The 17,486-nt window shown below is 33.5% G+C and overlaps 1 protein-coding gene across 1 annotated transcript in view; it reads right to left on the minus strand.

Annotated features, from left to right (window-relative positions):
* Positions 1 to 17,486, minus strand: part of LOC149801160 (intermembrane lipid transfer protein VPS13A-like) — a 354,720-nt gene that overhangs the window by 101,981 nt on the left and 235,253 nt on the right. Inside the window, exons 56-62 of the mRNA XM_089956772.1 lie at positions 12,574 to 12,685; positions 10,036 to 10,170; positions 8,424 to 8,513; positions 6,070 to 6,285; positions 3,903 to 3,986; positions 2,349 to 2,459; positions 1,917 to 2,069 (exon numbers count right to left, since the gene is read on the minus strand). Of these exons, the coding sequence (XP_089812898.1) occupies positions 1,917 to 2,069; positions 2,349 to 2,459; positions 3,903 to 3,986; positions 6,070 to 6,285; positions 8,424 to 8,513; positions 10,036 to 10,170; positions 12,574 to 12,685 (901 nt within the window). The remainder of the gene's footprint in view (positions 1 to 1,916; positions 2,070 to 2,348; positions 2,460 to 3,902; positions 3,987 to 6,069; positions 6,286 to 8,423; positions 8,514 to 10,035; positions 10,171 to 12,573; positions 12,686 to 17,486) is intronic.

Raw genomic sequence — 17,486 nt, forward strand, 5'->3', positions numbered from 1 at the left:
ACAATTATAGACCCTGAACAGCTATCACATAGTGCACCAGCAGATCTGGATATATGCAGTTTTTTATGAGAAATCTGTAGAACAAACATCACAGTTCCTGATCTGCTTGTGCATTATGTGGCAGATCAGGGTCCATGCTGTCTGCAGATAGACTTGACTTATAAGTGAGTATATATGGTAGTTGTTAGGATTCAAGAACCCAACACAATGGCTACAGATCAAGAAAATGGGTTTATTGATGCCATTATGTAATAGCATACAGTGATACCATTAACATTTATGAAGCTGAAAGATACTGGCAAAAAAGATGAAGTCAAGGTGTTGCTCTGGCTTCATCTTATTGTAATGACTCTATGGTCACAAACTAAGTAACAGAAAGAAGCAAAACCAACATGTTTTGTAAAACAATTATCAAAGTTATAAATGAAAATGTGAGAGGAACTTAACATTATTATAAAGTGAATCCAAAATAATCTTAAAAAGTTCTATGAAAGTCAAAAGGAATCAAAAGTTTGGTATAAATTTCAAAACCAGAAATGTACTAGTCAGCAAGAATCATGACATTGTCAAAATGGTGTCATCCAGAACTCCTTTGAATAATTCAAAATATTTCCAGAATAATATTATAGTCCAAATAATGAGTACTTTTTATTTCCACTGAACAGTCCAAACAAATGTTTTCCCTCTCAAATAATACCTATGTAAAAACATATCCACAAGCTTACAACAGGAACACCAGAAATGCGGATGACTCCAAAAACGGAATGAATATGATTGCTCAGCTCTCTCCTAATCTACACGTTCTATTATGACTATATTTCATAACATACCCTACATGATAGATCTTACTATTCAATTTATCTTGAAATTGCCTCTGATGTGACCTATCTCAACCAAGTTACTGAATTCTTCTCTAACCATCCAAACCCCAATGAGAAATTAACCCAGTGATCATTAAGTCTTATTATTAAGATTATTATTAGTAACTGTCAACACATACATAAGCATCTATTTATAGATCCCATGCAATATTACACTCTTAACAGACTTGAGTCACACAGGCAAAATCTAACTGTGGATATTCTGTACAGTTTACAGCCATGAATAAAAATTACAAAAGTTAAATAGAATTATGTACCAGGAGTTACAAAAAATAAAGATATACATAATATTATACTCCATCAACTCATATATGGAAAACATTATGGAAAATTTATAAAATAAGCAACTTCAACTCGTACCCCACACAGACTTACAGGCTGGAAAAATAATGTATCTTTTGTTAAGCCCTTATTGAGTAAAATGGTAAATTAAGCTGGATCTTAAGCCTGTATCAATTGCTTCTTCCAGCCATTAAGTCAGATCAATCTAAATTTTTAAGTCTGTACCAAAACAATTTTGAAACTCTCTCTCGGTTACATATATGGAGTTAAGAAAATGAACTCCAAACAGCAAAAGGTTGACTTCAATTATTAACTCTTTTGTAATTAGTTTTCTGCATGAATCATGGAAACTGTCAGTGACTGAACCTACATTACCTGTTGCTATGTGTCACCCATACAGTATTATATAACATAATACTTTAAGACAACTGGTACAGATACTTTAGAAAAAAAAGTTCAACATCTTTAATCAAATGATCTTAATAATTGTGAGTTTACTGGTAAGGATTTTCATTCTTCTTTTGTTTATTTCTACAATCAAAAATGTAAATTTTTGTGTGGTCTTGGCAAACTTGCAGTCTAGTTTGGTAGCTGAAGCTGTATCCAATTATTAATTATCACTTAATTTGTGTTTGCATTCAACACTAATCAACGTCTGATTTGTCCATCATTTTCAGACATGACTGTGAAGTGTACTATTTAATCATGAGGTTTTTATCTAAAATGATATTAAAATACTATGGCAAAAAATACCTGGCCAACTGCAAGATCGAACCACAAGTCTGTCTCTTTGTTCTCTTCCATGTAGCGGAGGGGCTTGGAGCAGTTGTTGACAACAATGAAGAATGGCATGATGGTGATGATCTTCGTAAGCTTCAGGTTGGACAGTTGACTTTGCACCATGAACTGAAACAAAACAAGGGAACCAATGTGAGGCAAAGAGTCTTTATTTTGTTAATTTAGTCAAACAAATGTGGGATCATTAGAAAACAAGTACATACAAATCCAAGAAACTTATCTTCAAACATTCTGTTTATATTTTCAAACCATAACAATTTGCAATCTTCAATATTGTTCCAATTGTGCAAGTAAATTTAATGTGATAATACAGTGTCACAAAAATGAAAAAAAGGAATGATCAATTGTGGAGATATTTCTTTTTGAACAAAAGACAAGGACACTTACCATATATTTTCTTTTCCTCTGAACATGCTTGCAGATGGCCACACCACAGTTGCCCACAGTGTCCAGGGAGAATGAGTGAGACCAGTTGGAATCAAACACCTTCAGTTTGGCCTGCAATACGTGAAAATATACTGAAATTGTTGATCTATGCATTGTGCTAAGATCGTCTAAGACAACGAATTCAAATGTGAGTGACTCCAGAGACAAACATGCTTTAAATCATGCCTAAAAAGTAAAGAACTTAAAAGTTAAACACTTCTGTCGAATTCTAGGTTGAAAAAAGGATCTTTTATTACACAATGCTTTAAAATGGAATTAATTTACTGTTAAGTTCAATTAAATATTACCAAATACATTACTCAGTCTATAATGTGACCTTTATACAACTACCTGAAAGTATAAAATTTCAGGAAGTGTCGATACCGAAGGCAAACAAATGGTACAGGCCTCTACTATTTTTAACCAAACAGAATGCTTAATTTTACTTGTATTAAAGCAAAGGAGGAAAAAGTGAAATAAGATCATACAAGTACCAAATGGAAGTAATGGTCACATGATTAAGTAGGTTATGAAAGCTTTAAATAGTGGTATTCATGGCTATGTCAGAATATGTCAGTCACACAATAAGACTTAATGACTTAATGTGAGACACTATGTCAGTCACACAATAAGACTTAATGACTTAATGACTTAATGTGAGACACTATGTCAGTCACACAATAAGACTTAATGACTTAATGACTTAATGTGAGACACTATGTCAGTCACACAATAAGACTTAATGACTTAATGTGAGACACTATTCTCAGTGCAATATGATGTGAAGATAAGACAAATATGTCAGTCACAGAACCACAATAAGTCTTAATGTGAGACACTATTCTCAATGCAATATGATGTGAAGATAAGACAAATATGTCAGTCACAGAACCACAATAAGATTTAATGTGAGACACTATTCTCAATGCAATATGATGTAAAGATAAGACAAATATGTCAGTCACAGAACCACAATAAGACTTAATGTGAGACACTATTCTCAATGCAATTTGATGTGAAGATAAGACAAATATGTCAGTCACAGAACCACAATAAGACTTAATGTGAGACACTATTCTCAATGCAATTTGATGTGAAGATAAGACAAATATGTCAGTCACAGAACCACAATAAGACTTAATGTGAGACACTATTCTCAATGCAATTTGATGTGAAGATAAGACAAATATGTCAGTTACAGAACCACAATAAGACTTAATGCGAGACACTATTCTCAATGCAATATTATGTGAAGATAAGACAAATCTGTCAGTCACAGAACCACAATAAGACTTAATGTGAGACACTATTCTCAATGCAATATGATGTGAAGATAAGACAAATTTTATTCCTATATCATCTGCAGCCATTGTTAAATTTTATAAAAAAATGTAAATCACCTTAATATTCTGTGAATGATGAAAAACTGAATTGTTATTCTACTTCCTTTGTTGGAATACCATGAAATATGGTTTCTAATTATAATTTAATTAGGTCTATGTCATTTAAAATTACCTTTTTTCTCTTGTGTTTCTTGTATCTGAAAAGGAGTGGATAGCTGGAAGGAGCACACTCCAGTACAGTGTCAGAAAGGGATCCCTGGAAAAACATGAAGAATGATCCCATCAGTCAACTGCTTATATAAAGGTTCTTCCTGAAAATTCCTTATGATCCTGTATTCTAAATCTGTATACAACTTCTGCTTTTACTATCAATTAAATACTACATATGCTATATTTTGTTTCCATGGTAACAAAAAAGATACTGAATGATGAAATTTCCAAGGATCAGAAGGCACATTTAAGCAACTTGCTTGACTTGTCTATGAGATTTGGTTGAAATAATTAGAATGGATCAAATTTATATTCTGAAAATGAATTTGTTCTATGTATACATAGACAGACACGGTATACATGGTCTCAAAATTCCCTCATCTTATATATTATATATTGAGAAATTTTATAAAAAAACAAGACACGGGGGCATATACAATCCCCCACACCCAAACCTCCCTCCAAAAAGATGAGGAAATGTGTTTATTGAGAGGTTTCAATGTAGTTCAATGATTTGTGTATGACTGTAAGTTTTGTGGTTAAAAAAAGGGAGACTTTATCCAGTAACCAGTTCAAGAGGGTAAATGGGGTGATGCAATGGCATCTTCAACTTTATCTTTTTAACTGTCTGTGTATAGTGACATATAGTCACAATATCAAGCTCTGATTTCATTGAATTTACTCTAAAAATAAGAGGATTTTTGAGGCTTTCTGAATTTGCAAAGATCAAATATTATTTTGGGGGCATTTTGATAACCACAGTGGGGATTTGGAAGGATAGAATTTAGATTATTGGCAAGAAAGATTTCTGCTACGTCTAGGTGAGGACAAAATCCTAGACCAAAAGGGGGAATGAAACTTGTTTCAACCATGAACAGGGCTTGATATTTCAGCCTAAAGTTTATATTATAGGAAGAAGCAGAAGACTGTTTGGCAGTACAGGGAACAGTCTTTGTATGAGATAAACTGATTGTTCATTTACCTCAGCAAAGATGATTTCCTTCAGGAAAATTCAAAATAATCCCAAAGTCCAAGTCCCTGATAGTGTATCAGATCTAGTAACGGCAGGTAAGATTTGCAAGCTAATCCATAATTGAGTCATGTTCCAATGTTACCATAAACCTGTGCAACCAGAGTAAGACCTTCTGGTCTGTGTTCCAATCTATATTTGCCATGACTTGTATTAAATCCAGGGCTCTCTAAAATTTGTCTCCAAGTTATCTAATAAGTGGAAGGGAAGTCAATTTATGGTGACAAATAAGCTCTAAAAATTTGGTTTGCTTCACAACTAGGAAAATTAACTGTTGAATATGTGAATGGGTGATGGACAAAGAGCAAAAGAACACAAACATTAAAAATATTGAAACTGAAGAACTGTGAATTGCAAAATGTACAAAACAGTCTAATATATCTATGAAATTTCAAACAGATATTTTCCAGGATTTGGGGTTTTTCACAGAAATAAAAATGTGGATATTGGATGTATGGATAGACAAGCAAACAAAAGTGTGGATAATGGATGCACAAACAAAAAAACATTTAAAAAATTGAAGCTAAAAAATTGTCAACAGCAAAAGGCACATCTATACCAAGAATCAAAGAGATATCTTCAATGGGTTTTGGCTTTATTCTCTAGAAACTTAATTGTGAATGATGGATGGATGGATATGAAAAGAAACTGATGAAGAAGCATACTGGTAGCCAGTCTTGGAGGGAGAACTGGAACGAGAGTTCAATCAAATTTCCTACAATTTATAATGGGAAATAATCCTAAAAATTTAGACAAATGTAAATAGCATTTGCTCTAGAATCTAAGAAAATCTGTTGAACATCAAAGCAAGCAAAGAGTTTGGGTGTGAATTGCACAGTGGCTATGTACTACTGCGTTCTAATGTTTATTTCCTGTTCCACTATATAATACATTTAAGTCTAAAAGGTTGATTGAAATCTATTTTCATCCTCCAAAATACAATATTATATAAAAAGCTGTGCCACTGAAGTATGTTTTTTTCATAAATTGTTTGAACCTATTACACATCTGCCACAAAGGAAATAAACCGAACATTTTGATTCTGTATAGTGATTCAACAAAAGAATTTGTGTGGAACAAAGGTAATGAATATACTCACCCTTATTTGTATTGGAAGATCTGTTTTATTTACAATCCAGTATAGAGAATATATGTACAGATTCCAAGTGTGACTTAAATTAAATTGAACATTGAGGCTGAGAAATTTATTTGCACTGTCATCTGCATCTGTTTCCATGGTAATGGCCTTGAACTCTTCCATGTCTTGACTAATGTCCAGAGCACCTTTCCAGTCACATCCAAGGTAATCAGAAACCTGAAAATATAAAATGGCAGATTCTGAATCTCCTTCAACAGCTTGTTCTTGTATAATCTTTCAAATCAACTTCAAGGAACTCTCAATATTCTGGGCATTTATAATTATTTGAAATATATACAGATATTCCCAGGTAAATAACACCAGCATATCAAGAAAAGGAAGCATGACAAATGAAAAGAAATGAACTAACTTACTCAAGCAAGTAATATATATGCTGTCTTACAAGTACATGATTCATTCTTTCTTGAACTTGGAACAGTTCACTTTTATTTAATATGTTTAAGACATCTATCCTTGACTGGGAACAACACACTTCTATTTTTGATCACATTCTTCTCAATGTTGTCACATCATTTCTGACATCCCCATTCATTCTGAAATTTCTCTTTGGACATGCTGTGTCCTAAAATATTTCTTCCCACACATTTGGGCATACTCCATTTTGCATGTTCTAATACATGTGCATGCATTTGCTAACAAAATCTGAGTTGTTATTACAATTAAAGTTAAGCAAGATGTATTTGTATTGGCTTTTGCTTTGAATAGAAAAACAGCAATGAATTTAAAAGTACGAGTATGTAAAGACAGCTTACAATATACATCCTGAGGAAAACATATTATGTATAAGTATAGTACAAAGACAGCTTACAATATACATACTGAGGAAAACACATTATGTATAAGTATAGAACAAAGACAGCTTACAGTATACATACTGAGGAAAACACATTATGTATTAGTACAAAGACAGCTTACAATATACATACTGAGGAAAACACATTATGTATTAAGTATAGAACAAAGACAGCTTACAGTATACATCCTGAGGAAAACACATTATGTATAAGTATAGAACAAAGACAGCTTACAGTATACATACTGAGGAAAACACATTATGTATTAGTACAAAGACAGCTTACAATATACATACTGAGGAAAACACATTATGTATAAGTATAGAACAAAGACAGCTTACAATATACATCCTGAGGAAAACACATTATGTATAAGTATAGAACAACGACAGCTTACACTATACATACTGGAGAAAACACATTATGTATAAATATAGTACACAGACGTTGACTGCTTTATCAACTTGACATGTGTGTATTTGATATCCATGGAGATCACAAAACATGAAATGCTGAATCAGATCTGCTGATGTTATATACACAGCAAAGACAATACAACTTTCATAATAAACTTACTTATGTTTTAATTATTTAACTTTAAAGTATATGCATTTATTGACAGTAATACTGGAAATACTGTTTACAACATAAGAAAAATAATAGGCAAATTAGGTACCATGTAACATATTTGGCATCCTGTACTTTTTTTCTAGATACACACAGATAAATATATTCTCATGAGTTTCTCTACACTGAATTTACTTGGTGTCAGTCTAAATAATTTGAATATCCCTTCATTTGTGCCTAATTCTGAAGACACATTAAAGCATTTCACCTGTCACAATCTTCACTATTCAAACTGGATGCAATGTGGAATTCAAAGATGGTCTGCAATCTCCCTGTTACAACTGGTGGGTAATTAACAGTTCTTGTTAGCATTACTGATGGACTTTTAATGCTGTATGACTTTTTAAAACAATACATAATTATTTGAAACATACATTCTTTCCTAATTTTTACCATGACTCATGGCCCTATTTCCAGGAGGTGTTGCTCTGACTTCAACTACAGCCTTGCATTCAAATTCTAAACATTATTTCCTAAAGTTCAGAACATTAGGAGAAAAAGTTTTAATGTTTTTATAAAAACATATTTAGCTGAAATAAAAAACATGCATGATGTGGATCATAAAATGACAGATTCTGGAACAAACTGTGACTATCTTAAGACTGATGTTGAGGAGGGGTTGGGGCATGACAGGAAGCAATTCATTTGGGGAGGGGTAGGGGGATGACAGGAAGCAATTCATTTGACATCATAATCATAAAGTAGTTACAGCCTTTTGGAGAAGGTCAAAGGTGAAATGAAACCAGAAAATGCATGCAGGTGATACAGATGTCCATATCTGATTGTGGGAAAATTATGAGTTAGAGTTATGTATCATTGATAATTATTAATGAATATTCTAGCGACTGCATGTTGTGCAATGTACACACTTACCCCCACATTCAGCTTATAGGATCTCTGAAGATCAACAGTATGGAGTGGGCTCTTTTCACCATGGATCAAGCTACTAGAAGATGTCACACCCTGGCAAAAGATATTAAACTGAATTAAATGTTTTTCACAAAAGAAAACATAATTTTTTTCCCATTATTGTGTTTACTAATTTTTTCCTATATTTTAAATATTACACATCAGGGCATCAGATCAGGGGCAGCCATTTTTCATGGAGTCCAAATGTATTGAAAAAGAAACAGTTAAAAATCCTTGTGAGTAATTTGTTGGTTGATATGGAGAGGTATGCACCCACCCAGTCACATTATCCTGACACCAGGCCAACCAGTCCTAACACGAACCTCTTAATGCTAAGCGCCTAGCAAGGCTGCTGTTAGTGCCATTTTTATCTTTGGTATGACTTGGCCGGGGATCAAACCAACAACCTCCAACATCCGAGGCGGGCGCTCTAACCACTAGGTCACTGAAGCAGTTTGAAATAAATGAATAATGGATATATTTCATTGAGTGGGTCAAAATACCTACGTTGAAATGAGTGAATAATGATATTTCATTGAGTGTGTGAAATACTTTTTCACCCACATGATGAAATATTTCAATTATTCTCTTGCAACAAGCAATTTTTCTTTTTAACATACTGTACAGCAATACGTATAGCAGATTTCTTATTGCATCCCATGCAATGTCAGAGGTTTACCATTTACGTTCTGATGTGTTTTGTGAATATGCATACAGAAATAATAAACATGAACATAAATCTCCTTTCCAAGTCAAAGTAACATAGCACATAAAGGGAAAAAAAAGAATTTGCATCTTGTTGGTTTTGAATATGGATCGTCTTCAACAGGAAGTAGCCATACTTACTGCTCAAGAATGCAAAAATCTAAAAATAACTTAAAATTTCTTGGTTATATTATTATCAACGTCTATTGACTGGATGTGAGAAAATATTATTTTATTTGACTCCTGTGAATTATAGAGATTATTCCCTCAGGACATTCATGGCCTAGCATAAAATAAGGTGGAAAACCATTATTCAATGAACAAAATTTCATATCGGTTCAAATTTTACATGACCTCAGAAGACCGACAACCAGTGAAAGATAGGAAGATGTGAAAGTTTCTAACATCACCAACCATACAAATGTTCGCATCAAACCCTGAACTCTAAACTTTTTAATTTTGAGTTCATAGTAATGACCACATGGAAAAATAAATGCATTGCAAGATTAAGGCTTTAAACCAAGACAACCATAAGATGAATACTCAACCACCTGCTATCCAAGGTGATATTCTAAGCCTATTTGCAGTAACATTCATTATCCCCATGCTTTTCAGTCTTCCATATCCAACAATTCCATATGCTGACCGTCAAGGCATCCTCCATAATTGCCGCTGCAGGCTAAAGCACGGAGATACATCCTCCTATCAAAATGTTAAAGGAGAGAGGAACCAGACTGTGAATAGACCTTGTGCTTCCAAAAATTTCCAACACTTGGAACTGCTTATTTAACCACCTGTACTACCCAAGAAAATGATTCCAGCAGGTTTCTGTAAAACGGGTATGTACACTAGTTACATGTTAGTCACCAACCTCCAGTGAGTACTGCAAATCATATGGAAGGTAGTTGTGGAGGATGATGGGAGGATAGAAGCAAATGTTGAAGTATGGAATCGTCCTGGGGACTGTTTGAGGGGGCTGTAACGGCACTCCATCTTCACATGCAATCTACAGAAGATGAGAAATCACTCATTATTTGTATGCCATGAAAAAATATAACTGTATCATGCAAAAAAAACCAAATTTATCTTAATCAAATATTTTTCCTTTAAACCATGTGAAATCTTATAAATGCTTGCCATATAAAGATAAAATGACTATATTCTTGTACATGCGTGTGTGTGTGTTTTAGATTTTTAACGTAGCTTTAACAATTTTTCAGTCATATCGCTACGATATCTGCAGTGTGACAGTTTATAGTGATGTCTAGCACTGGGGCATCATGCCGCAGATATGTAGCATGATGTCCCACCCAGTCACATTATCCCGACACCAGGCCGATCAGTCTTAACACTAACTTTTTAATGCTGAGCGCCAAGCGAGGCAGCTGTTAGTACCATTTTTGTAAGTCTTTTGGCATGACTTGGCCGGGGTTCAAAACCACGACCTCCCACATCTGAGGTGGACGCTCTAACCACTAGGCCACCACAGCAGTATATTCTTATACATAATCTCTTCATTTAAAGCTTTCCATTATTTTTTCAGACCAATACCAATGCTGTTGAAATATACGTTTTTCCAAAGTAGATGTTATGTTTATTAAGAGACATAGCCATACTTTGGGTTCTATGATCAACACAAAAAACAAGAGATCCAAGTGGGCCTGAGACTACTTGCATGTTTGATATTTGTTTAACAGCCAAATGCAGAGCAGTTGGCCAAGAAATTTGGGACAGTAGGATATTTTCTGAAAAATTTCTTTGAATGCCATTGATTGCACCTGTTAAGAGAATGACTGTTTGAAGATTTTTCTATTTATTTGTTAACCTTCATGCATATGTGATAACACATTGGCATCATTTGTCCTATAATGAATATCCTATATGCCAGGATGTTTTCTGTCAAAGGTGGTAAAAGTCTGCTGATCAGAACAGACATTTGTTAAAGTTGTTTAATATTTTTTTATACCAATATTGGCGATATTTTATGGTGGATGGGCGCTATGTGTACAATTTTAAATGCCCTTAAATGCTTTCTAAAAGATGTTGTTTAAAGTTTCTTTTCTATTTGAAATAATGGCAGCCAAATCTAATAGTTGACTGACATCACTATACAAAGTTTAAAACCCTTCATTTTAAGGTAGTTAATGTTACATTTGGTATAAGTTTGTTGAGCATTTTTTGAGAAGCTTTTTCATAGTTTCTTTAGTAGTGGTGGCCATATTTTTGGCACATTGGTATTATTTGCCCAAATCTATATCTTCATTCCAGGGTGATTTCTATCAAATTTGGTGAATTTCTAAAGAGAGGTTTTTAGAAGTTCTATTTCTAGTAATGGCAGCCATACCTGATGGCATACCATTTCTATTTCTAGTAATGGCAGCCATACCTGATGGCAGATTGAATCATATGTATCTATATTTTCATGTCCAACAATCAAATTCTGTTGAGGCATTAAAGAGGTCATTTACTGTTTGTTTAGTTTTTAGCAATGATGACCATATTTGATGGCAGACCAACAATATTATCAAAAATATGAAAGACCTCCATGACTGGCTGATTGCCTTCAAATTTGGTTAAAATTCTTTTAGTGTTTTGTGAAAGGAAGCCATTTAAATATTTTCCCATTTTTTATTAATGGGAGCCATATTTGATGGCACACTGGCATCAAATAAACATTCATGCCATGATGCTTTCTGTCAAATTTGGTCAAATTCTATTGAGACATTTTTAAAGGTTTTTCTGTTTCTGGTACTGGTAGGTATAATGGATGATGCATCAATCATACAAATCTGGAAGGTCTTGATGCTGGAATGCTTCCTGTACAATCTTTAAAACCATGAACAAATCAGTCATACTTTTTTTTACAAAGTTGTAATTAAAAACTGTTAACAGATGGTGCAAAATGGACAACAGGCTATGAAGGATGATACCATCAGCTCATATAGCTTTAAAGCCAGGTGAGTTAAACACTAAGATTTTTTATGCAAGAATTAATAGGAATCTCAGAATACATACTTATTTCAGCTACACAGAAAAAGACCATAAAGCCATGATTTTGTGAATCACTTCTCCCTAACATATCTGATGACTTACACAGCAATGACACCTAGTCAACTCAATGTTCAGAAAATTTCAATTAGAAATTTTAGTAATAAAGCAATCACTTGATACTAATGAACTTAGTTTTAGAATGATTAGTTGCCCATAACACAGCTCAAGATTATTAATTGATAGCTTTATGTTATTTACATGTGTTGTTCTAATGATTGTGGTCATACAGTATTAAAAAAAGCAAGTAGGTGATACAAATGTCTACACAAGATCAATGAAAAGGGATTTTTGTAATCTGCAAGTTTATTACCATTTACAGGTATATAATAAATTTATAAATGGCACTAATGCAAAATACCTTGATGTTGAAAACATTCTGGCCATCCTGACTGTAACACATGAAGAATTTCTGCCTGTCCTTGGTCTGAACAAGGTCTTTCCACCATACAGGGCTTGTACATTTTTTATACCTGGTATGCAGAAAATGGAATTAATAAAGTCTATTCATGTGCATGATGTCTATGTGATGAACAAAACTCAACTTTATATTCAAAGAAAGTTTGTTTTATTTGCTGTCTACCAGTATGATAACAATACATAGACAATGTCTATGATATCAAACAGGATAGTCCATGTATGTGATGTCAAACAGGATTGACAATGTCTAATGATGATAAAATGGATATACAATGTATGTGGTGACAAACTGGATAGATAATGACTGTGATGACAAACAGGATAGACAAAAATTTCAAGGATTTTTAGAAATGATAAAATTTCTAAAATCATCTGAATTTCTAGAAATGAAAAAGAATGTGGCTGTCGTATGTCAGAAAAAAGTGGATCTCATTTCAAATGTAGCTATAATGAACATACATATTTTACTAACACTAAAGCTTTTTAATTTTACAATCAATTAGACATCATTAGAAGTCTTTTGGTGAAAACCCCATATGAATGTGACCATGCATTCAAGAGAAGTAGAAATAAGAAAAGTGTTAAGATAAACATTATGGCAGCCATGCTGGAAGAAGGATCAGCACCATTATGCATTTAGAGCTGTTTTATATATATATATATATATATATATATATATATATATATATATATATACACACACACCCATACAATATATATTATTGTTCATGGTTATTGTTTGTATGGGTTATTTAATAATATTTTAAACACCGATTTTCTTACTGATCGTAAGTTCACACTTTAAAGATGAATCATTCATGTATAGTGCATAATTCATTCATAAAGTTCCAAGGTTGGGTTGTACTTTGTTTAAGAAAACATGACATGATATAATTTCAGAACATGAGTTTTGAAATGCTAGGCTGACCCAATTTCTGATTAGTCAATGTTAAAACAGCTGATCTGTTTAAAGTTGAGAATATGAATGTGCATCACTATTTACGGCATTTTAGTAGTCCGCATTAGAGAACTGCTCCTTAGAATTAGGCATTCTCAGTAGTAAACACCAGTTTTGGAAGTTGTTCAGTTATGGAGAGAATTTATTTATTTAATTTAATCATTCGTTGAAGCTATTATCCTCTAGTTATTATCCTCTAAACAGACAGATTAATTGGAATAATGGCTGTCATGCAAATACTGTGAATGCATTTAGAGACTATTTGGATACTCAACAGCTGTTATGGAATTACTGTGAATTCTTTTAAAGACATTTTGGGATTATATCACAGTGATTCTTCTGTACTGTTGATATGTCAGTAGAGTACCAAACATCATTCAGAATACCATTAAAATTCATTCTGACTACTTGATACTTTAGGACTTGACAGAACATTTAAGACTACGTAGGATTCATACACAATATGTAATTTTTACTTTTTCTTTTTCTAATTTAAGGAAATAAATTATATTTTCAAATATACAATACTTGTTGCTCTTTCTGGTTACTTAATTTATGACTACCGAGTGGTCTAAAGCGTTCGCCGTTACGGATCACTGCCATCTCACCTGTGTCTGCACCGGTTCGAGTCTCAGATTCAGCCAATGTAGATATGTGAGAAAGCATGCCAGTAGCTTCTCGTGGGTCGGTGGTTCTTTCCGGGGTTTTCCTGGGTTCTTCCTCCACCATTAATACTGGCCGCCATATATAGCCTATCGTGTGCTGAAAAATGGCGTTAAACCCCACAACAACAACAACAACAACAACAACAATTTATGACTACATCCATAACAATGAAACAAAGTGTTGTTTCGGGATTTGAATATTTCAGAGAAATTACAATTGTTTTTTTAAATTTCATTTCACTTTGGTCTGAAACTAGTGTTTTAATTTCACATATTTGATAAATTTATAGCAAGACTAACAAAAAGCTTTCACGATAATGTCTAAAGTAGATAACATTGTTTAAGATCCTACCCAGGAAGGGTTAGATTTCTTTAAAATGAATGGGATGCTTCAGCTTGCCAAACATCATGTTCTTTCAGAAGAGAAGGTGTCTTTTAAGAAGCAAGAGAGAGATAAAGAACATTCTGATACGTTATTTAGTGCAAAATGGTATTCCTGATAAAAGTGTTTTGGTTTGATAAGGAAGTCTCAATCTGGTTCAGACAGGAAATTAAGGGAATCACAGTTTAAAAACCAGATGGATGTTGAATCAAGAAAGCTTCAGCTTTAGCAGGTCACAATGCAAATGCAAAAGATGAAAAAGCAATTCAAATGAAAATGCAAATGCACAGAAAGAAATGCAAATGAAAATGCAAAAAATAAAAGGATGAAAGAGAAATACAAATGAAAATGCAAATGCACAGATTGCTAAAGGTTGAAAATTAGGCAACAAAATAAAGAAAGACCTGTTTCAAATGCTCTATTTCTAAAAAGTCATGGTCTTGGTCAGATATTGAAAAATATACATTTGTTAGGCCTAGAAAACACCCGTCTGGTGGAGACCACCTGATGTACCTTCTGGTGACAAGTGGTCAGTGAGCTATCAAAATTGTTGTTCCTAAGTCATATCAACAGGAAAATCTTAGTCTAGCCCAAGAAACTACATTGTCTGGTCATCTAGGAGTCACCAAGATATATCAAAATAATTTTTATCGGACCAAAATTAAATTAATGTTTCTAAACACTGAAGATCTGTCACACTTGGCAAATGGTAGGATAACCTAATCAAAAGATACCTAAGGCTCATCTGCACCTATCCATGCATTTGACAAGACCATTTAGTAAGTAGAATAATGGCAGATTGTGTCAGTCCTTGACCTAAAATAAAGTTAGGCAACCAATACTTGTTGACAATAATGCACATGGCTATTCCTCTGAGAAATATTAAATCTAAGACCATAGTAAAAGCTTTGGTAAAGTTTTTCACCCTTTTTGGCCTTTGAAAGTCTGTCCAATGTGATCAATGGTAAATACTTGTGTCCAAAATTTTCCATTAAGTTATGCATGAATTAGGCATCAAATAGTTTAAATCTTCTGCCTATCACCCTCAGTGTCAAAGTGCTTTGCAAAGATTTCATCAGACTTTGAAGAATTTGATTAGGTCATATTGCTTTGAGACAGTAAACTATCGAGATGAGGGTATTCATTAGCTGTTGTTTGCTGTAAGGGAATTAATTCAAGATAACCTTCAGGTATTATGGTCCCTATAAAGTTAGAAAGAAAGTAAGCGACTTAAATTACTTTTTTTTAGCATTCCTGAGAGACAAAACAGAAAAATCTGCTGTGTTAATATGTTAATGGAGTAAGCTGATAGATATAGCTGTGTACATTATTTCATCAATATGGCTGTACCTGTTCCACACAATGATGATTTAAATGAAGGCGTGAAATCAAATTGTGGTGACTTTGGAGTAACCAATCTTCAAAATTTGGAAATATTGGATAATCTGGACTGGAAACTTCACATCTGCTGCCTCAAGAGAAGAGTGAATTTAGACAGCTATTAAATGAATATGAGCACTTCTTTCCAGATGCTCCAACATGAATGAATAAAATTTATCATGATGCTGAAATTGTAGATTCTAAACAACATTCTTACAGGATGAACCTCTCAATGAAGAAAGAAATTCAATATTTGCTGGAGAATGACTTCATCAAACCAAGTCAAGTATTGGAGCTCTCCATGTATTCTAGTGCCGAAACCAGATAATACTTTCCATATGTGTATTGATTATAGAAAAGTAAATGGTGTCGCAAAGACTGATTAATTTCCAATACCCAGAATCGATGACTGCATTGACAGAATTGGAAATGCAAAATATGTTGCCAAATTTGACCTTTTGGAGGGATTCTGGCAAATTCCACTAACAGCAAGGAAATTTTCGTATTTGCAACTCCAGATGGACTTTAACTACATAAAGTTATGCCATTCAGGATGAAAGGTTCCCCTTGTACTTTCCAACGTTTGATGCACATGATAACATCTTGTATGGGTAATTTTGATGCTTACATCTATGATGTCATAATCTACAACAACACCTGGAGATACCACTTGGAAACCATTTGGAAGTTCTCTAACTGACTCAGTGATGCAAATTTGACAATTAATTTAAGTAAAAGTGACTTTTGCCATGCTTGTGTTATATTTTTAGGACATGTTGTGGGACACGGTCAAGTTAAACCTATAGAAGATAAGGTTAAATCTATCTCTGAATACCCTGTGCCTACCAGTAAGAAGCAAGTGATGCAAGTTTTTGGTATGACTGGATATTACTGGAAATTCTGATCGATTTTTCAATAATTGCTGAACCTCCGACTAATTTGTTAAGTAAGAAAACCAAGTTTCATTGGTCTGAAAAATGTTAGGAGGCTTTTCATAAGTTATTGTGCACCAGTTCTTTCAGCTCCAGATTGTAAACAATCATTTAAAATGTCTGTTGATGCAAGTGATGGCAGGGTTGGTGGAGTATTGATATAGACTTTAATACTGGCCTTGCAACTCTTTAAAGTGTATGTTAGTTCAGCTCCTTCCCAATTGTTGTATTAAGTGATCACAACCCCTTTACTTTCATTCATAAAATGAAAAACAAGAATCAGATATTGGTAACATGGAGTTTCATGCTGCAGGTATACATCACTGATGTACAAGGGAAAGGAATATTGTATTGCAGATGCACTTTCACATGGATAGAATTATTATATTGCATTATTATGTATATATGTTGTATCATTCATGAGACATATTTCTATGCAATATTGATTATATTTATGTTTGACTAATAAGCAAAAATAGTTTAATTGCATAAATCTTTATTTAGAACATTTAAGACTGTATATTATTTCATTCACCA

This window comes from Sinohyriopsis cumingii, chromosome 4 (assembly GCF_028554795.1).
Source record: "Sinohyriopsis cumingii isolate HCF-2022 chromosome 4, ASM2855479v2, whole genome shotgun sequence".
NCBI lineage: Eukaryota > Metazoa > Mollusca > Bivalvia > Unionida > Unionidae > Sinohyriopsis > Sinohyriopsis cumingii.